This window comes from Mugil cephalus, chromosome 20, assembly GCF_022458985.1.
Source record: "Mugil cephalus isolate CIBA_MC_2020 chromosome 20, CIBA_Mcephalus_1.1, whole genome shotgun sequence".
Classification (NCBI taxonomy): Eukaryota; Metazoa; Chordata; class Actinopteri; order Mugiliformes; family Mugilidae; genus Mugil; species Mugil cephalus.
The window spans coordinates 2,381,527-2,403,473 of NC_061789.1; the positions used below are offsets into that span (position 1 = coordinate 2,381,527).

The window sequence follows — 21,947 nt, forward strand, 5'->3', positions numbered from 1 at the left end:
ACGCATTTCTAAGACGTCATGGACTGTACTTCTTTTGAAAAATTGGTCTGGAGTCGCTCTGTAGGAAACTGATTATGCTCCAGCAAAGATCTAACGGGCCAATCGAATCGTGGGAGGTCTAAATACGATGATGGACAGAAGAGAGTAACAGTACACACCATAAGGCTTGGATAGGTTGTAGGATTATCCAATTGTGTGTAGAGACACGCCCCATATAAAACCCAAATGGCGTCTTACCAGGCTCATATTCTTGCTACGCCAGGCTAGTTTCATTCGGCTCTACCTCTCCTTCCTCCTCCCCTGCATCTCACCACTTCCCGCTGTGTCGCTGACACTTGTCTTCTCACCTCTCTTCTCTCTTACAGTCGCTGTTGTGGCACGCTGAGAGGAGCTTGGCTTCATGATTGCTCTTATTAAAGCGTAAGGACATACTGCCAGACTTACTCAGGATGTGTGTGTGTGTGTGTGTGAGAGAGAGAGAGAGTGAGAAACATGTAGGCAGAAGGGTGGAATCGTTAGTTTCACTCGTGCTTCGTCAGCAGATATGCAGAGGGTTTATGTAACCCGTGCAGCTCTCCAAATCACCACACACACGGAAACATGCAGTGGCCCCAGTGCCTGTATTCTCGCGCAGTAATTTCACCGGACACACTAGTAAAACTTGGAGGCAGCGTTAACAGGATTAATCAATGTGAAGTGGAACTTGTAAAGTTGGAATGAGAGAAACAATAGAATAAGGTTTTATGTGGTCGGACTGCGGCAGATCGGATTTATACTTCGGTCGACTGAAGGAATTAATTTTCTAAATTCCTCCAGGCTATCACTCATGCTTCATCTAAATCACACCATTCTTTAAAAACACATTAGACTCAGCATGTGACAGTTGCAAACAGACGTGTCTTAGAATTATAGAAATACATATGATAGAACCATAGTTGACAATCACTCTGCTCCTCTTCCAGTTGTAATTTATTTCCAACTCATTCCCCCGCTTTTCTCCTCTAATGTTTAGTTCAACCGACACTCGTAAGTGTTGCATGGATTACAGACTGGTCCAACCGTGTGTGCTGTTCCACAAGCAAAAATACCAGATGACACTTACGCCGCATTCCATTTATTCCCATATCCTGCTTCTCCAGCTCTTAATGGCATCCCTAGACAAATCTGCGTTCACTGAGGTCACTGTCCCCCTCTCCTTCCAGAAGAAACCGGTCTCTGTTTTTCAGTCCTGAAGATTATTTTTATTCCCGACTTGCCTCTTCACATCCAATCCTACTGCTGAGCTGGCAACCCCTGTACACTTCCCTCACATCCTTGCCTCCTCTCTGCATCCTCTCTGCCCCCTACCCCGTCTGTCTGTCTCTGTATTTGTGGTGACATTTGTTCACTGCCCAGGCTGCTGGCTGCCTGCAGCTCCGCTCTGTGATCTGACTGCTGGCTCGCCCAGAATGGGGCCATTCATTAGGGCAAAGGAGCAGGGAGAGAACACTCATGCACAGAAACACGCTGACACACGTGACGAACTTGGACAAACTGTTTAGTTTGAATTTCATTCAGATGAAGCAGAAGTGGAATCCACATCTGACCCTGACATTGTGTGCGTTCGCGCAGGTGTGCGTTTGGCTCGCCACTCACCCTGTGAGCACCACCACGAAGTCCATCACGTTCCACCCGTTTCTCAGGTAGGAGTTCTTGTGGAAGGCGAAACCAAGAGCGAGGATCTTTATTCCAGACTCAAAACAGAAGATCCCGATGAAGTACGGCTCCGTGTCATCCTGATGAGTAAGGGGGAAAAAAAGGATGGGAAGGAAGAGAGAAGGGAAGGATGTTTCCAGAAGAAACCTTTTCTTAAATATGTGTCAACGTGTTGTGGGGAACATAAGCACAAGCTGTAAGTACAATCAATACGTGTCATCCTGTAGTTAATCATACACTCATTGTAAATCAGTGACATACCAGGCGCTCAGACAGCGGCGTCTTGTCCCCGTCAGGCAGATGTTGTTCCAGAGCCAGGACGATGCAGTTGGCAATGATGGTGGCGAGAATCATCCACTCAAATGGAGTGAGGAAGGTCAGTCAAGGAACAAATACACAGCTTATTAAACCTTTCTACCATTAGCTGAGTTTGTATTGTATCAACGTTACCTCTTGCTGCCAGTTGAGGTTTTTGCATTTAATTTAGCATGCATGTAAATCATTTCCATCAGCAGAAAATCTGTGTAGGTGCAAATCAGGCCACAGTTTAGTTTTAGGTCACATGGACAAATCCTGCCGGACTGAGAAATACTTCGATTTACACGGTGAAATGAAAACACCTGCACCGCTTAAAATAGCGCCAACATTGAGCACAGTTAAATGATGGGAATGGTTCATTCTAAACCACGTTTAGACAGATTCTCTGCATTTAACCAAGTGAGCAGCAGCCATAGACATTGAGGAAATCGAACCAGTCCCAAAGCTGCTTATAAGTATCACTTAATTACCAAGTGTGGAAATGTCCATGGAGTCCAAAGAATATTTGCAATAAAAAAAAAAAAAACCTCAAATCCTGAATATTACATTTCAAGGTGTCATTTGAAAATCAACCACCCTGTCTCTTTGGTGATATCAAGCCTACCTATAGGGCTACATGACAAGCAAGGCTCAAACACATCCCTACTCTTGTGTCAAAGGTCAAATGTGTGAAGGCACCAAGTGGAACGGAGCCATGCAGACAGCCGGCCTCCAGCTCAGATGCACCCTTCGCAAGCCATCGTTGTGAGTCAGTTAAATATGTTCTGCTAAGTGTATTTTCTGGTAACACGTCACCCACACAGGCAAGCAAAACAAACACGCACACAAACAGAGGCGACATTGAAGAGTTAGTGTGCCCGGACGTTGACAGAGATCTGTTGTGACATCACCATTTGGCTTCATGTACAGCCAGAGAGACAGAGAGATAAAAGAGGAGTATGAAATAAAAGAGAACCCTATCCCAGTGTACAACTTATAGGACTAGTGTGTAGGATTTAGGGGGGGATCTATTGCTGAGTTAGAATATAATACTCATCTCAAGGGGCAAGATTTTGGTAACAGAAACTTTCTGGTTTCAGTTTGTGGATCAACCAATTGGTGTTTGGTTGTTTCAGTTCAGGTGCAGCACAAACAGGGGAACGGGGAGAAAACCAAACATTTAAAATGGTTAACTGAGTGTAAACTGTTCAACTCCAACAGTGTTCTCACGTTTAAGGTTGCCTCTTGGACTGTGACTAATGATTGATACGAGGAACAGAAGGTAAGGACCAGATTCCCGTTATCTGGATACCTGCAGACTTTGCCAGAAGCTGCAAAGCGCTGGCCCCCAGAATCTAATTCTGCTAACAATTAGATGATTAGATCCCCAGGTGAGAATGCAGAAAGCAAACACTGGCTGTAGAGAAGGCATTTTGCATTTTGGTAGGTTTCAATTGGCACCCTCTTTGTTAATTGCAAAAAGACTGGCTTTTAAAGCAACATTAGTCAACTACTTTACCTTTTCTGCCACCGTTTGTCCTCACGGAGAAACTGGAGCTTATCCCAGCTCTGACATTGGGCAAGAGTCCATCACAAAGAGACAAACAACCAGTCACATTCACATGCCCACTTGCGGACAATTTAGAATCACCAATTAATCACCTAACGAGCACGTCTTTGGAATGTGGGAGGAAGTTGGAGTACTTTGAGAAAACCTGCAGGCACACCGAGAACGTGCACACTCCGCAAAGAACGCCCCCAATCCGGTTGGTTTGCATCCAGAACCTTCTTGCTGTGAAGTGTCAGTGCTAACCACTACACTACTGTGCCGCCCACCATGTAATGCTGTAACCGCTAAAATCATTACATGGGAAACTCTCTGATTGTAAGGGAGAACAGCTCCTCTTGCGTTGCCACTCCCTCATACCTGTTCTTGGACGATGTCACTTAAGACGACTGGTTACGATAAACCAAGAGTCGTGCACGGCCAAGAAAATAGCTCAATGTGGACATTATGGCAGACACAAAGAAACAGAAGAGGGCTTTGACAGAGTAATAAATCTATGACGAGAGCTTCACAAGATAAAAACCTGCAAAAAAGACACCTTCTTTTTATTGGACTATTAGTAGGGTAACATTAACTGTTGACGTCCTGATCTGTAACCATAAACTAAGCCTCTAGTTACACACCTCATGACAGAAGGGTAAAAGCAAATTCCACTTCAAAACTGTAGGGGCTCTAAGTCCCCCTGTCTCATTGAGATCATAAGACAGAGAGTTAAATTTAGCAAGAGTAAGTTCCGATCATACAGCAAGGGTATCTATAGCATGTCAGCCGGGATATTTTTTCTTAATGGTGTTTATAATTCTCCAGCCACTCATTACAACAACGCTCTTCCTCCATTCTCCTCCTCTTCACCTTTTTCCTACTTGCCAGCTTCCTTTGGGAGTAGCTATCTATTCCCGCGGTAGTGGGAGGAGGGGAGAGCGGAACGGCAAAGAGACCGGAAAGGAAGCTATTCATAGAACCATACATCATATGTGTGCATGTGTTTCTCCAGTCATGATGAGATGAAACGCTGCTCGAACTGGCCAAAATCACAGTGTGTTTCTGTGTGTGTGTGTGTGTGTGTGTGTGTTAGAGTGCGAGTGTTTGCGATCATGCGCATGTGTTTGACCGCTCTTAAAAGGCACACATTACTAGAACACCCAGGGCACAGCTCAATTAGCCTCTCTGCCCCCCAGCTATGTGTGTGTATAAATTTGAGCCTGTGTACGGCGTATGTACAGTATGTGTGTGTGTGTGTTGAGGGGTAGTAAGGAGGCAGGGTGTAGCTGACTGAAAAAGGGAAAAGGAAAGACGTGAGCAGGGAGAGCGTGAGGGAGAAGGGGATAGGGAAACATAAAGACGGAAATTATATGTGTGTGCCGTGCAGAAGTAATGCTCCCCAAGAGAAATGGTTGTTCAATGCCGCGATCATTTGGCCCATTTGACGCTGCGTTACAGTATGTACCAAGGTGTTGCGTAATTTGCTGCTTCTGTACACTGACGGCATGTGTGACCATGCGGCAACCTTCAGGAGTTCAATGAAACGAAGCAAACACTGGACGTGCAATTCCCCAAACGGCCACTTGGGGCTGACGCCAAAAGTGAGTCAATCCCCATAGACGGCCATGTCAAACTCGCCCGTTTAAATTACACCAGGGCTCAGATTGAATAATTAAGGATGTGGCCGCTTTGACTGACATGTGTCTGCCCTCACAGCTTTTAAGGAGCAGCTGCACTTATTGAGGGGCTGGCTTTCAGGGCACACCAACCATTATAACCCCATAAAATAAATAAATAAATGAGAAAGGGGGCCACCAAATGGCTTGTAAACCTACAACATAAAGCTCTTCTATCCACCATATGGCACATTTCACTAGTTAGTGGAGATGGCACACGTGTACCTTTGCATGGGATCCCTCAGAACTTTGCCACTGCTCTTACATGTCCAATTTTCTTTAAAATGTCAAGTGCACTGTACAAACTTGATCTAACGCTAGACTTCCCTTCACTGCAAGTGTCGGCCAATAAAGCCTTGACCTGCTGGTAACTTTCAGGAGGGCGAGGAGCTCATGCATGGGTTCTCTGTGGGTACTCCGGCTTCCTCCCACCATCCAAAGACATGCTCGTTAGGTTCACTGGGGATTCGAAATTGGCTGTGGGTGTGACTGTGAACGGTTGTCTGTCTCTCCATGTTAGCCCTGTAGACTGGACAGTCCAGGGTGCATCCCGCCTCTCTGCCCAATGACAGCTGGAATAGGCTCCAGCCCCCATGAGACCCTCCACAGGAGAAGCGGTCACAACAAATATATGAATGAATTTCAGTATGTTGGACTCCTTGCCCGGGGCCCCTGCAGAACTTAGGACCGCCACTGCTCATACCCCACTTTTAAATTAGCCCGGAGGTACGCGGAGTCATGCACGGCCAAGATGGCGACGTTCTCATACTGTCAGCGTGTCTGTTAAACATACAAATTCTGCATGATGATACCCCATAACTCTTTCTTCCTTCCAAAATTGCTTTACAGCATCGCTGAGTTAAAACTTCATAATGAAAACACGCTGCTCTCTCCCACCCTTCATTTTTCTAATGGCTTCTTTGTGCTCGGTGTCTCTATTTTGCTTCGCTTGTGTTTCTCCCTCTGCCCCTGCTTCTGCATATGCTTGCTATTTATTATCTGTCTCAGTGTGTGTGTGTGTGTGTGTGTGTTTGTACAGTTTATTGGGGACAGCAGTAGGTTGTAGACAGAGATGTCTGGCCAAGAAAAAGAGAAGTGAGGCCCTAAAAGTGCAGCACTGGAGCCAAATGACGCACGCACATGCTTCCACTGGCCCTTTCTTAACCTTGTCTTTACGTTCGCTCTCTTCCACATCAGTAAAGCCCTTGCTGCGTCTCTTTACGATAAGCCCTCTCTTTCTCTTTTTCTCCTACATAACTGTGCTCCCGTACCCTTGTCCACTCTTTCATTCCGTCGTCCTCTCCCCCAATCCCGCATCCTCTCTCCTCCCATATCTCCTCCTAGTCATCCTCTCTCGCACCGAGCCCTCCCATCAATCATCCCTATCTCTATCACGCCATCGCCGTTCAATATTGAATGAGAGGGAGAGATAGGTGGGGAAAGAGGGATGCAGCGTTAGCAAAACGCGCGAGGACGCAGACGGCGAGAGGCAGCGCGAAGACGAAAAAAAAAGAAAAGGAAAAAAAGAAGCTCGGACAGGAGGAAAATATATGGAGGGCTAAAACGAAAGAGAGAGGAGAAAGAGAGAAACTGTCCTGTGGGCACAGACGTGAATGAAAAGAGTGAGTGGCGAGGGATAAAAGAGAGACGTAACGGAGGGAGGGAATCAACAACAGGAGGGGGGAGAGGGAAGGGCAAGGGAGGAGTGCCGAATGAGGAATAAAGCAAGAGGATGACAAAGGGGTGTGAGAGTATTGCAGTATTTTCTTCTCCAAGTGTGTGTGCTCAATCGAAAGTAGGTTAGCGGCAGAATCCACACACACACACACATATATGTAAAGGGAGGGGAGATGAAAGCTAGAGAACATACATCATTCTGTCACATACAGTAATCTTGGGCATGTGAAATGCAGTCGTTGAATGTAACACAACACTGTTCCCAATATGTCCTACACATTCCTACTCCTCTTTCCACCGCGTCTCATCTCGTTCCAAGTTAAGGCTCAAACACATATGATCTCGAATGTACTGCACAAACTGGAGATGTTAGTATCGCGAGATAAGTGTGGGGGACATTTTTGGCTTCATCTAAGCTGGATCTTTGGTGGTTATTCATAAACGCCCCTATGTCTTCTTCTTCTGTTTGATTAGTTGTTGGCTAGCGTCAAAGCTGCCAAATTATTCAATGGTGGGGTGGCAGTAGGAGATCATCACTTAATAGTAGATTTGACACTTTCTTAACTTTGATAGTCCTGTTTATTGAACTTAATACACTTGCACGGGGCACACGTGATCTAGGTAGATGCAAGGAAGAGAAGAAATGTCCTCATGGATGTCCAGGGGGAGGACATTGTTCACCATGTTCACCGTGGTGATTGCAGGCTTTGAGCGTCGGGTCACTTTAAAACATTTGGGGTGGTAAATGCTTGCATCCAAATACCAGCAGCCAGCAGTCGTCAATAAAGATGTGATCGACAAGCGTTACGTGCAGACAGACTAACGACAGCTCGGTAAACTAATGAGCTCAGCGTAGGAAATGTAAAGACGTGTGTGTGTCACGGGAAAGACGAAGAACAAGAGGAAGACAAAAGGAAGAAAAGATGAAGAACTCATAACTTAGCTTCCCCCCCTTTTCCCTGTCAGTTCAATTCACATCGTTCACTCCGTTCCCCTCCCCGCCTCGGCCTCTGCCTCCCTCTTTCTCTGCGTCCTGTTACATTATGCAGCAGCGGCGAAGCGGCTCGAGCGATCACTTCACTTCCCTGTCACTTTTCCCCCCTCAGAAGCGCTGATTTGATCGAACGACGGGGTCGAGCGCCGCGGCCGGAGCCCACGACGTAATTCTTCTTGATAATCAGCGGCCGCGGGGACACGCGGCGCGGCCGGAGAGCTTCGTGAATCCAGTCTCATGAAAATGCAGTCAAAAGTTTCTTTTCGCACACATTTTATTTTCCCGGACGATCTTAAAGTCGATCTTTTGAAATTGCAAAGGGATAAAAATATACAGAGTTCTCAGAGTCGATTGCTAAATAATTTCACACACATTTCGAAATGAGAAAACTCTCTACAGAACATTCGCAGCAAAGAAAATGGCCTCCACTGAGAACGCAGTGCGTGTCTTCAATGCTACAATAAATATACATTTATATATTTTCTGTCTTTGACACCACATCTGATTTAGCCCCGCTCGGCCTCTCAGTTTTGACATCAGTCAGCGTTCAAAGGCCGTACTTTCACCCACTCCTACTTGCTCCTACTCGTTTGTTATTCCATGTGGCATATGTTGTGTCTCACCCTCCTCACCCACATACAGCTGAGTTGTCACTTTATGCAAGATGCTGACGGTGGCGGGTGTCATGTGTGCAGAGCATCGCCGCGTTTGACGTCAGCTCCGCGCTCAGCTCAGGAAGTCGTGCTGCGTTAATGCCATCTAAATGCACGCTCGGCGGCGGTGCTGTGTCACACAGGTGCGCCGCAAGTTTCCACGCGGCGTCCGTCTAGTAACAGTCGCGACACGTGACCAGAAACAAACACGGAGGGAAAAAATAAAAAGAATCAATCCATCGCAGACTCTTTCTCCCTCTCTCTGCTTCCTCTTTCTCTTCACGTATTCGAATCCCAAAAATAGCTCTGCCCCACGTCACTGCACACACACACAGACACATTCTCCAAGACACACACCTAACACAAACACACACACATCCAAACTAGCCTGCAACTGAATTATTCAGCAGAGCTGGAGCGCACAGCTAAGAGAAAGAAGAATGAGAAAACCGGAGGGGAAAGGAAGGGAGAGAGAGACGCGAGGGGAAAGGAGAAAGAATAACCTTTGATTGGACATGGTAAACACAGACGAGCTGACACACTTGATATGTGGCCAATTATTAGGATCTTTGATTTCGAAACGGGTTTTAAATATTACTTGGCCGCTCTGATTGACTGCAGAAAAGAACTGCAATGCCCTTGACAAGATGGAGTCCACTCTAAATCTTTACATTGATCTCCATGAGGTAAAACGTACTTTCAAATCTCCGGCCACATTTAATGCGTCACGACATCAGAGCGGGATTTTAAAATATTCAAATGTAACACTTATTATATATTAAAGAGCTTACTGTCTTTGTTCTCAGGACTTTGTTTCTGTCCTATCTGTCCCTAAAAAGACGGGTTTAGGATGCTTCTCCCTCTGCAATCAGCTGCAACATTATCTGATCTTTATGATGTTTTGATTGATTCATATTTTCCCTGTGAATCAATGAACGACTTCAACGACACCTTTACCAAAATGTTGTAAGAAAATCCTGCACTTAATGAATCAAATCTGCACACGTGACGTTTGACGTGCAGATTTTCTTCCGGCGCCCACTACCAAAACGTCCATCAGCGGGTCACGCCCTACTTACTACGCAGGACCATGTTTCTTTATTGATTTTGCTTCCATTGCTCAATTGCCATATATATTACAGAGGCACTCATCTGCAGTATATTAAAAAAAAAAAAAAAGCTAACACAATGCATCTGTCAGGTTTTAGAGGATCGATTGAACATTGTAGCATGTCGTTTTCATTTGGTCTTGGTGACCTGTCCCCACCCCCCTCAGTATTTAGATCTGTACATTCAGGCCAGACTTGACCAGCCAATTAAATATCAGTTCTTTCTGCTCCCCAAAAATCACATTATTCATTATAAAAGTTATTGTCTTTGTTTCCAGGACTTGTTTTTATCGTATCTGTCCCAAGAAAAAAGAGGATTTAAGTTTGTTTAACTTGGAAAATTTAGAAATTCTTGATGGGGGCATCTTAGGGAGGATTCAGAGACATAAAAACATTTAATTCTCTATATCGGCTACACATTAAAGGACCTAAGAACTCAATAAGACAATGACATATCAGTATTTTCTGCTTCCCAAAACTCTCAGAACACATCTTTAATTCATATTACGCATTATGTGAGTTATTTTCTTATCCCTCCCTTAGCTCTCCCTAAAAGGCACACGCACAAATGCTTTTTTCCTGATTCATATTGTCCTAATGTGAATGACTTTTCATTTTTGCTACTCTGCTGTTTTTCAAGGAAACGGTCACACGAGATCCATATTACAGGAAAACTGTTGTTTGTGCTCGGAACGAACAAACCCTTTAACCTGAGTCGGACTCTGCTGGTGAATAAAAGGTTGGAGTAATACTATTAATACATACTTCAGTAGACATCTAAATGTTATCCGATATCTAAATTGACTTCTCATACTTCTAACATGAGACACTCATCTGCACAAATGAATATAGAGCAGCCAAAACATCAGATACGGTCATTATTTTATGACACAGCAAATAATAAAATGTATTTTTTGTACAAGGGGTGAATTTAAATGTAGCGTACATAGGGCCGGATGTATTTAGGTGAATAGTGTGTAAATGTTCTAGAGGGGAAAAAGCATAAAATATCAGTTCCATAGAGACAGAAAAAGAAAGAGAGAGGTAAATGTTGTCTCCTCACTACCTCGGACGACCTCAGTGTTCTCCATGTGCAAGAACACCGTGGGGTGTCGCATTCACTTCCGTGAGACACGTGCACGCAGACGATGTAAAATTGAAACAGTACTCCTACGATGATGATGATGATGATGGTGGTGGCGATCGATATGAGCAGAGAATCCTTTTATACATCATAATTTATAATTTTAGAACGGGGTCTTTGAAGTGTCTCTATATTCTAAAATTATTGATTCCGCTTTTCCAACTCATACAGATGAAACATTGACGCGCGGCTTAATGAGAAACATAAAATGTGTTTCGTCCATGTGTAAGGAGAAAAACAAGCTAAAAAGATTACAGCTTTCTTATGAGCCTGTTTGTGTGTGCGTCCGTGCCTCGTGCAAACCCCAGCGCCGAGTCTGCCCGTAGGGCCTCGGGATACGGATCAATTCACACATTTATTACCCGACCGCCAAAGGTACGAGGTAGGCAGATTGAGCCCGAAAGGACACGCGAGCACTCGAGGACACGTGGGCTTCTCGCCGCTAACGGTTAAGAGAGCAAACTAAAGACAAGTTGAGTCGCAGCTGTCAGGGTTTTTCTACACCGTGACCCCTCGAAACTTCAGACAAATGCTTTAAATGAAAATCTGGAAAGGCGGCCGATTAGATACGCCGGAGGAGAGTGACTGAACGGCAGAGGCAGGGAGGAGAGGAGGAGGGGAAGAGTGATGGATCGGGTTTGAGTGATAGAAAGGAACTACAGGTAGCGAAATGTGAGGGGAGATGACAAAACTTCACTTCCTATCAGTCAAAGGGAGATTAAGAAAGGAGAAAAGAGTGTGTGTGCGTTATCATTAGCACTTGCAGTGTGTGCATGTACGTGCGTTGTTCACACAAAATGAGAACAAAAACGTAGTTTATGGTTGAAACCTGGTTGTGGTTAGCTTTAGTTGTGCCGTTGTGCCAGTGTTAACGTCCAACGAATAAACGTAAAAGTGTTTCCCAAAGTGACAAAAACAAGTCCAGGCTGCAGCGTAGAAGGCTGAGCCCGAGTGTGTCTCTAAACCACTTTATATAAAATGATTTAGATGCAGACGGGCAGCTTTGATTCTCTCCCTCTCTCCGTCTCTCTCCATTGTTTCTCATTAGCCATCCCTCTCTGTTATGTCTGCCTTCCCAACCGCTTCTCCTTCCTCTCTCTGTTTCTGTCTTTCCATCGTCCATCTCTAGTGTAACTGCATATGGGAAGCCGAGAAGAAACAACCTCTCACCTCACACACACGCACACAGACACTTTTTCCTTAACTGTCTCACAAATAAGAGCCAAACCAAATCACCCAACACTATACGGATAGTTTTTTTTTTAAACCTCCCAAGACCTGAGCTTCTTTTTGCTTTGCATTTTTAATTTCTCCATTTCTCTTTATTTGGTAATGTAGGATCTAAGAAGTATAAAAACTAAGCATCATGTTTGAACAGGAAGTAGTTTTTGGAAAAAAATATGTCCTCATATGTGTGTATTTCACTCAATGCTATAATAAAGTCACTAATATGTAACAAAATATAAATCTGTTCATTTTCATGTCTGAACATTGTGCAAAAACAGAATTTCAAACATCCTCAATCGAGTTCTTGCTAATGAGCCAAGTTATAGCTCCTTTACTATTAACAGAATTTGTCACAGTTGCGTATCATATTAAACAAAAAAAAAAAATAAGTATAAACAAACAAGTGTTTACTGTAAAGTTTTGTGAAGTTTTGTACCACTTTTGATCGGTTGCAGAATGAATCCACTGAAATGCCGCTATCGTGTTTTTACACCAGCTAGTATGATTCAGAATAATCTGCCACAAACTTAAAACTTAACATCCACATATAAGGACACAGGGTCTCAGGAGGTTAAATCAAAAAAAAACACAAACAAGAAAAAGCCATATTTCCTTTCAATGAAACAGTCTTCAACATCTGGAGTTTCTAGGTCTCTCTGGTCCAGACATGGATCATTATGTTCAGCACTAAATAAACCCGGTGCTTCTCCACATTCACAAGACAAACACTCAGAGATAAATTCAGACGACCAGATACCCTGTGTCAGAAAGTCTAAAATTACACCTGAATATTGATCCAAAGTCACGTCCGTGCTCCATTTAGACCAACAGAGATTTAGTCTCCTTAAATCACTGACTGATGGAAACAACTTCTTCTTCCTCTTCTTCTTCACTAACAAAAACAAAAACTTCAGGTTTTACCTGGATTTAATAACTATTGTTTTCTCCCTTAGTTGTTTTTCTGTCTTTTGTTTTCATATATTAAAAAAACAAAAGGTAAATTTGCATTTTAAACTGAATATCAAAAAAAATCTTATTTATTTTGGTAGACTCTGAAGTCGTGAAATAGCAAAAAAGTACATGAACCAACTAACCTTTTACTTTCTGTTAACGCTGCAGTTATAATTGAACATTAAAGACATAAACTATGACATATAAAGGGAGCCGGAGAGAGCGGACGGGGAGGGCGGCAGCTGTTACGTTTTAGCCCGGGCTGATGTGAAAAGAACCTCGGACGTGACGGGAAAGTAGTAGTTGTGTACAAATGGCTGTGACTGACTCATATCGAGCACATATACATTTAAAAACACATATTCTGGACACAAGGGAAGTGACGTTAAGCCTATTTTTGCCGCCAGTTGACAGTCGCAAGCTGGAGAAAGGCCAATAAATAATTTAGATTCTGCAGTGAGCGCGCTGTACATCAACGACTCGCAACAACCACCAAAACGCCCAGGTCTCCAGCTCTCTCTGTCTGTCTCTGGCTCTCCACTCTCAGGAATGTTCCTCTGTCACTTCCTCTGCGTCACTTAGCCCTTCCCTGTCGGCCTGTGGACCCGGCGTAACAATGATTATTCTCTGAGCCCTTGTGAAGACATTTTTCTCTGCATGTAACCTGTTTATTCACCCAGTAAGGCCTTTGGACGGGTGCAAAACCTGTGACCCTACAGTCTCAGTGATGCTCGTCCAACCCCTACTTCACAGCCCCTAGTTTAAAAAAAAAAAAAAAATGAAATAAAAAGACGCGTTAGTGCCAAACGCGCAGGTCCTCGAACGGTCACTCGAGGCTGACTCCAAAAGTGAGTTGATCCCGCAACGCCCCTCCACACCTCCCAGTAGCAGCTGCAATCCAAGTGCCTTCCGGTGGTGCATGGGTGTAATTAATCTAGCCAGGTGTGGCTAAAGAAAGGAAGCTCCCTAGGCCTCATTTTTTTTGTCACCTGCCAGTTTATTTCTCTAAAATTACATTATTTCCATTAAAAAGCATTTTTGTAATCGGTCGCCATTTCTCGGTTTAGGTTGCAGCTCTTGAGCCGGGCCGTAACAATAAACATGTTGAGGGCCACTATGGCGAATTACATCGAGGCTCAACGTTATGCATAGTTAAGGGCTGCTTTGATTGGCAGGCTTCTTTGACCCTATTTTGCCAACTATCAATTTTTTGGAATTTGGATGTCAACTTGTTTCCAAGTACTGGATATTACGACATCAGTTATGACACTTACTAAAAAGGAAGATTTTGAAGATACAGAAGACACTGATTGCTTAGTGACTGCTGAACCAGGAGGCCTAGCTGGCTAATAGCCATGTACCCTTTTGTGGATTCTGGGTCTGAATCTGCATCAATGTAAAATCATATCTACGTGATTCATCGTTCACCTTCACTCAGACACAAGAACACGCAGCACAAGCCACGTTCAGACAAAGCTCACAGGACTCGCATGCTCACAAACTGAAACCACGTTATTCTGTGAGTATGAAAGCGTGGTTTTTCATTTCATGAAACACGTGTCATATTTCATACCGAGCTCGGTGTCGCTATAGAAAGACCATATATCGACTTCCTCTCCGTTTACAACAGGCGGAGGGGGGAAAGGAGCACTTAAGTGTGTTCCGATGACGCAGACGACACCATATGGCGCGCACGTGCGAGGAAACATATGTGTGTGTGTCCTGTATGTGTTAGCAGGTGCTAAAATTAGCATCCTGAAGAAGTGTGGATGCTGAACTTAGCTGACACTTAACACATATCTACACAGAAACAAACAAGAGAACATTTAGAAGGAACTTGCAAGGTTTGCAGAAAAGCCACCGTGTGACATGGATTGGCCAAGGTCAAATGGTTAGTTGGGGTCAAAGGTCAGTGGGTATTTAATTTCTAATGTCCTATAGGATGACACGTTTACTTTCGACCTCCCTCCAGCATGTAATATAATATGTTATTTCTGAGCGCATTATCAGGAGCACAGCAGCAGAGTCAGTATCTGTTATATCCTGTAACACATGAACTGTGCAATAAATCTGCTCGAAATACGGTAGAGTGGCACGTTTGGTTCCTTCTGGTCCAACACGTCGTTAGATAGCAGCCTGCCACTACCTGATACAAACATAAAAATATCACGTGATTTATCTGTAACTGTAAGCGATACTGACTCAGCTTTAACAGAGATGATGCTTTCTCCGATTTCTGTCGTCACTACTGGACCAGCATTGGTTTCATTCAAAAAGGATTAATAAAGAGAAGGATGGAGGATTTGGTATATGTTGCACAGTCATAAAGAACCGCGGGACATTTGGGACTAACAATAGTGAATATTTTATCTCATAATTTTCTCCAAATGTCATAAAATGAATTGATATTTGTAGATGAAATATTAAGAAAGACACACTCTATTGTCTAAACATTGGACCTTTGTTGTTTGTACTTAAGCCACGCGTTTGTGGTAAGAATGTTAAGGTTGGGGCAAAATTTGCCTCCCACTTCCTTCTCTCCACACAGAAATGTCGCAGTAACGGGAAACTGAACTCGACACTGTTAATTAAACAACCAAACATCGGCCCGCTGCATCTAAATGCGGATGCGTGCGATAATGGTTATTTATACGGTACTCCCGCGGGTCCAGAGTCGGTTCACGACTAAGTAAAGCTGCGGGTCATAATTCGTCTGATTAGAATCCTCTGAGACTCGTACATCTGGTGAATCAAAGCTCCGTCTCAGTCTTCATTCAGGGAAACAACAGTCAGGAGATAACATCAAGTCAACATGCGCCATGGCAACGCAGTTGTGATGTATCACCTGCTATTCTCTATGTTTTAATGAACTGTGCAACTCCTATGTCTCAATGCTTTAATTAGTCATTTTAATTTAAACAAGAAAGGGACCAATATGACAGCTACATGACACATGGTGGCCTATGTCCAGAGGACAATGTCTTAACGTACGAACACACAATAAGAATCTGTTGCGTACTCCAGCATCTACAAGTTTTAGAAGTAGCGTTGGTTACCGTGCTACTGTACAGAACAGTCCAGCCTCGTTTGGCTCGGTTTGATTTGTATCAGTTGCAGGAAGGCGTATCGGCTGACACCGGACACAGTCCACAGAGTCCACAGTGGTGCAGTGGGGTCTGGAGTTACCTTAAATGACCCCATGATTGATTCGACCATTGTCACTTTATCGCTACCTGCAGAGTGAGGACCTCTTCAACTGACTCGGGCACATTCAGCATATTAAGCCATTTAGCAGGACATAATCCATTCAGAGGGCGATTAAGAGGGAACCGGGTGGGTATCATTAAACCCTCAATAATAAACAGACGATTTGAAACCTAAAAGGTGCTATTCTAAATATTAATAGAAGAAGGTTTGGGAAGTCTGACGTTCCTGTAAACAACAACACTGCAGATTTAGAGATGACTAATACGTTCAATCAAAGCTTTGGCATTGTCTCAGATACAGAACTTTACTAATCAAGTCTAACGGGCCGAGAGCCAGAGCCACGGGCCAGGGGCCTGTGTGCCTTTTGATTTAGGGAACTGTTGTCACATCTTCCTGGAAAGTTGATAAAAAATAAAAAAACACCAGAGACTAGAATGACAATAACAGAAAAGTCGAGCAAAACTACTTCAAAATGACCACAAAGAAACACAGAAGACTTCTAGGACACCACAAAACAACACAAAATAAGAGGGGACTGAATATGACCACTAAGAGACTGGAAAACGACAAAATGAAAACAAAATGACACAAATTAACCTCAACATTTTTGCACAGTTCAGCACAATTCCTATGTTTTAATTTCCAGGATTATGTCTGCACATAATGTAAATGTAAATTGCTGTGCGTGTTAATGACAGATAGTAATGACAAAGAGACAAAAAATGTCAGCAAAGAGACAACGTGATCACGAAAAAACGCAAATTAACTACAAACTGACACAAAACAACCACAAACAGATTAAAACAACCACAAAAATTTGCTACAGAGAGACACAAAGTGGCAGACAATGACAGAAAGCATCAAACAACGGCAACTCGTCAGCTGCTATGGTCATTTTCACTTAGTTTAGCAAAAATTCTGGAGGTCAGGGCTGTCCTGGAGGTTAAGGCACAGGCAATAAGCTTCAGTATCCCTTGTTTTGGATCCTACTCCTAGAGACATGACTCATTTCACAAACTCCAAATGTGACAAATGCATCTAAAGACACGGCCCGTGTTTGGGCTTCATTAAACTCTTCTCCACCATCTTTAGAACTGCCCCATGTTGTCAACGACACTAATGTGAAACAAAGAAAACCCGAACTCAGGATCTTATTTTCATGTCTAATGTCTGAAGCTTTCCGGGAGCTGCTGGATGACCACACCTCGTCACAGCAGGAAAAGCTCTCCACACGTTATCGTAGTTTAATCAAACAGCTGCAGAGGATTCCACGTAAAGAAACCTGTGAGTAAAACACTCTGTCGCTGGGAGTGGTGGATAGACACTGCTCTCCCCTACAAGCAGCTCCCGCGTTTCGCCTGAACGGCCCAATTAGTGTGTGTAGTTATGTCGTGGCTCAAGCATCAGCCTGGATCAATACAATCATTACTCCCATTTCCCCTGCTGTCATTAACACTCGCAGAAACTCACATTTGCATCTGCAGACACCACACGCACACTCAGACACAAAAAATCCTGGGAATGAAAACACAGATCGCTTCCTGATTCCCACAGAAATGTGAAAAAAAGAAAAAAATGAAGTAGTGGTTTCTGGGATATGGAAATTGCTGGAAATGATGCCACATTTTTTCAGTACGTGTAAGGCTGATAAAACAAAAGGTAGAAAGTGGCACAAAATAACACAAAACACCGAAACTTTCCACAAAAGGGATGGAAAATTAACACAAAGAGATGCAAAATGACCGCAAAGAGACCACAAAACACCGAAAATAAGGACTGAGCCGCACAACGTGACCACAAAAAGACATACTATGACTGCTAAGAGGCCACAACACAACTACAAAAAGACAAAATTAGAACAAAGACGCACAATATGACCACAACAAGGTGCACTTGAACAACAAACAGAAAAAAACACCACAAAGACTGCCAAGAGACCACTAAACAACTACAAGACAAAATAAGAACTAAGATGCAACATGACTACAAAAGTGCTCAAATAAACAACAACCACAATGAACACAATGACACAAAATGACTGTTAAGCAATCACAAAACACTGCAAAAAGGACAAATAACAACAAAGACACGCATCATGAGAACAACACATGCAATTAGCCACAAACAGACACAAAACGACTGCTAAGCCACTGAAACGTACTGCAAAAAGACAAAATAAGAACAAAATAACCTCAAATAGATGCAAATAAACCAGCAAAAAGACACAAAATTCGACCACAACTACGTGGACATGAACCACAAAGAGAAAAACAACGGCCACAATGACACTCAAAATGAGTGCAAAAGACCACAAATCAAGAAGAAGACAAAATAGGAACTAAGACACACAACATGAGCACAAGACATACAATTAGCTACAAACAGACACAAAATGAGCAAAATGGGAACAAAATGACCTAAAAATAGAACTCTAACTTTAAGAACTTTAATTCTTACAAGTGACCACGAAATTTTCTTTGGCAGCAATCTCGAGCAACAGCATAAAGACGCACAATATGACCACAAAAACAGACAAAACATCTGCAAAAAGACAAAATAGTAACAAAACGATCTCAAAAGGACGGAAATTGAACTGATGGCACATTCATTCAGCGACACCTGCATCTTGTGTGATTAAGGGGATAATTTTAATACAGCGTCAATGCAAGTTAGTAGCTGCTGCACGCACACTTGCATACCTGCTCTCTCTCTCTCTCTCTCTCTCTCTCTCTCACACACACACACTATCTCGACAGACACCTGCATCATGCTGATATGGGAACTTGTGTGTTCATCACTGCAAGGACACACACTCACGCGCACAAATCCTAACAGCTTATTTTCATCTCTCTCTGGTTCTCCCCTTCCTCACCTCACCCCACCTCCCCCACCCCTCTCTCTCTCTCTCTCTCTCTCTCTCTCTCTCTCTCTCTCTCTCTATCTCCTAGGCCTTATACTACACATGCTGACATCAGCAACCAGCAGCGCCCCCTAGACCCCCCCCCTCCCCATTACCACAGTCACCTCACACCGCCAGACTCTCGCCGCACACAGGAAACGTATATCACGCGAGTCCCACGCCACTGTGACACGGAATTACCAACAAACATGATTGATGGTGATCAACGGCCTCGTAAAGAAAACGCCGCTGCTTCATGCAACCTCCTCTTAATTAACTATAAATTACAGGCCCGGCCTTTGCTCTGTCACCTCCCGCAGCTCACCTCAAATGGACTTGCGTTGATGGATCTGGTTGTTACACATTTGTTATCAGGACACAATGTAAAAAAAAAAAGAAAGTAAAAAGAAAAAGGCTTCGTGGAATGGTGAAAAGACAGATGTCTAGGCCTACCTCTACAGAACCACCGTTCACTCACTGCACACTGCCAGGTAAAGGATATGGCCATTCGGTGATCTTTTTGGCGTATTTTCTCACGAAGTTGTCCTCGCTGAAAATGAACAGCGAGCGGTTGACGGTGAAACAGTTCTGGCGCACGGGGATGGGGTTATAGAGGGCCATTGTCCGGGCCCTCTGCGCCATAGACTGCTTGTACATTCTCTGGGTCCCGGGCCCACCGGGTGGACCGTGGCCGTGCCCGTGGCCATGACCGTGGCCGTGTCCATGGGGTCCACCTTGCCTGCTACCACCGCGGCCGCCGGGGCCCCCTCCGCCGGGGCCTCCGCCGTACCTGGACGGCACCTCGTCCCCGAACCGCGCCATTCTGTGGACACCAAAAGCCAATCTTCACGAAGCAGCAGTAGCAGCAGCGGAGAAGAAGACCAATGCTCAGCTGTGCAGCCACACAACATTACATCCCATCTGGATCAAAACGTCTCATAAGCACAACTGGTTGTCTCGTAGCCTTTGGGCTTGTGTTGAACACCTGCACCCGGCGACCAGTTATGCAGCTCCTGGGTTCAGTAGAGGAGGACGCCCATGAACCGTCTCCGTGCGTCTCTGCCAGCTTCCAATTGTGGGTGTGAGGAAATTAAATGTGTGCTCGGTTGGCTGGCTGCTCACACCGTGGGGTAGTGCCGTAGGGTGTCTTGGTCTTCTATTAATGTCCGTAAAAAGCAAGATTCGGCCCCAACATGAAATCATGGGGAGGCTGTGGCCAGTTCACATGAATGTTTCATGTTCTCCATGGTTCATGCCAGTATCAGAGCGCACCAGAGCTGCCTGCACCTTTCCAACGATTCATTTCTCTACTGTCGTGATATCATGTAATGATAATTAATAAAATGATCGCCCAGGCCCCGAGACCGTTAAATATCAATCTAAAAATAATTAGCAGCCTTTCTGCGGCGTCGGTGACGCTCAACTTGGCATTTGGACTGAAAAGGCTGAAAAGAGAAAATCTACCATTATTTATTTATTTGGAAACATCCGCAACGTTTGATACAGTGTGAAGCGATAACGCGCCTCCCGCCACCTTACAGTCGTTTCACCAGTGCGCCCTGACAAGCAGCGAGACCAGGAAAAATGTGACATTCGTTACTCAAGAGTCTTATTTTCAGAATGCGTAACCTCGAGCAGAAACCAGAAAGAAAAATACAGTCTTCCCTTGAAACGTCGGTGTCATTGTTGTGTCTGTCTTGCGCCGTGGGCGAAAATGGTTTTCTCAAACGAATCGAGCGTCCTCCCTCGCTGCATCCATCATCTTCCAGCCCTCACCTGCGCGGCCATCCAGGGAGCTGAGCAAGGGACACGCGTGCGGCGTCGTCAAAGACAAGGGTTCGACGGTCGTTTCTCCGGCGCCTTACACCCTCTCATGGTCTCGGTTCGGTCTCGGTTTGAGGAGAAGCAGTGCCGAGGAAGTCCCTCACCATCCCCGCCCCGAGAAGTCTACCTTCGTCCGCACTGATGAGCCCAAATGTCCTGGCTGAGCGTCCTCTCCCTCTCTCTCTCCCTCTCTGTCTGTCTGTCTCTCTCTCCCTCCCTCCCTCCCTCCCTCTCTCTCTTTCGGTCACTATCTCTCTCTCATTGGAGTAGGGTAGCGTGTTCCTCGCGGCTCTCTCTTTCCTCGTCCGGCAGCCCCAAGGGGAGGAGGAGAGGGACAAACGGGTGGATAGATGGATTGCTGAACGGACAGGAGAAGAACGTGAAATGAAAGGAAGTGACCGTTTCTTCTAGTCCGGAGTCAGTCTGTAGATCAAATCGTTCAGCTTGCGCGAACGACAGCGAGAGACGGATCAGTTCTGCAGCCACGGCGCATGACGCACGCAACTTCTAGACGTATGCCACGGACGCGGGCACCGTCTATCGCCTCTTTCTCTTTAAAGGTGCTCCAGGCTACAGCCCTGCCCAGATTATCTGGACGCTTAGAGCGTTCCACCTCCAAATCAGTTCCAAATAATGCGTAATGTAGCCTGTTGATGTAGAAAGCGAGGCGGCATCAGTCTCGTGTTTCTCTCTTCGGTTCACTTCTGCATTAATGTGTATGTCATAAAGACCTGCGCTTATTATAGCCAGATGTGTGTCTGTTGAGGTTGTGTGTGTGTGTGGTAGGGGAGGGGGTGGTGGGGGGGTGTTGGCATCATGCAGCTCCTGCGAAGATACAGCTGCAACCCATGCTGACAATGGCTGCGCGCACACGGACTGAATGCGCGTCAAAGTGTGCGAGCAAGACGAGTCTGCGTGTGTTTGTTAGGGAAGGTGGAGGGGATGAGGGGGGGGAGGCTATTCTTAGCAACAGACATTTGGAAATTAATGGACGAAAAGAGCGCTCTCCTCCCTCCCTCCCTCCCTCCCTCCCTGAAACAGAGTC

General features: G+C 44.8%; 1 protein-coding gene across 39 annotated transcripts in view; it reads right to left on the reverse strand.

Annotated features, from left to right (window-relative positions):
* The window catches only part of cacna1aa (calcium channel, voltage-dependent, P/Q type, alpha 1A subunit, a), a 78,480-nt gene extending 57,378 nt beyond the window's left edge, over nucleotides 1-21,102 (reverse strand). For 34 of the 39 annotated variants that reach the window (XM_047572234.1, XM_047572233.1, XM_047572231.1 and 31 more), the window contains exons 1-3: nucleotides 19,581-21,100; nucleotides 1,957-2,062; nucleotides 1,636-1,775 (exon numbers count right to left, since the gene is read on the reverse strand). In XM_047572234.1, coding sequence (XP_047428190.1) covers nucleotides 1,636-1,775; nucleotides 1,957-2,062; nucleotides 19,581-19,900 — 566 coding nt within the window. In that variant the 5' untranslated portion in view covers nucleotides 19,901-21,100. Of the gene's footprint in view, nucleotides 1-1,635; nucleotides 1,776-1,956; nucleotides 2,063-19,580 lie in introns of all 39 variants that reach the window. The other 5 variants (XM_047572223.1, XM_047572229.1, XM_047572220.1 and 2 more) reach the window with 2 other exon arrangements.
* Nucleotides 21,103-21,947: the final 845 nt, after the last annotated feature.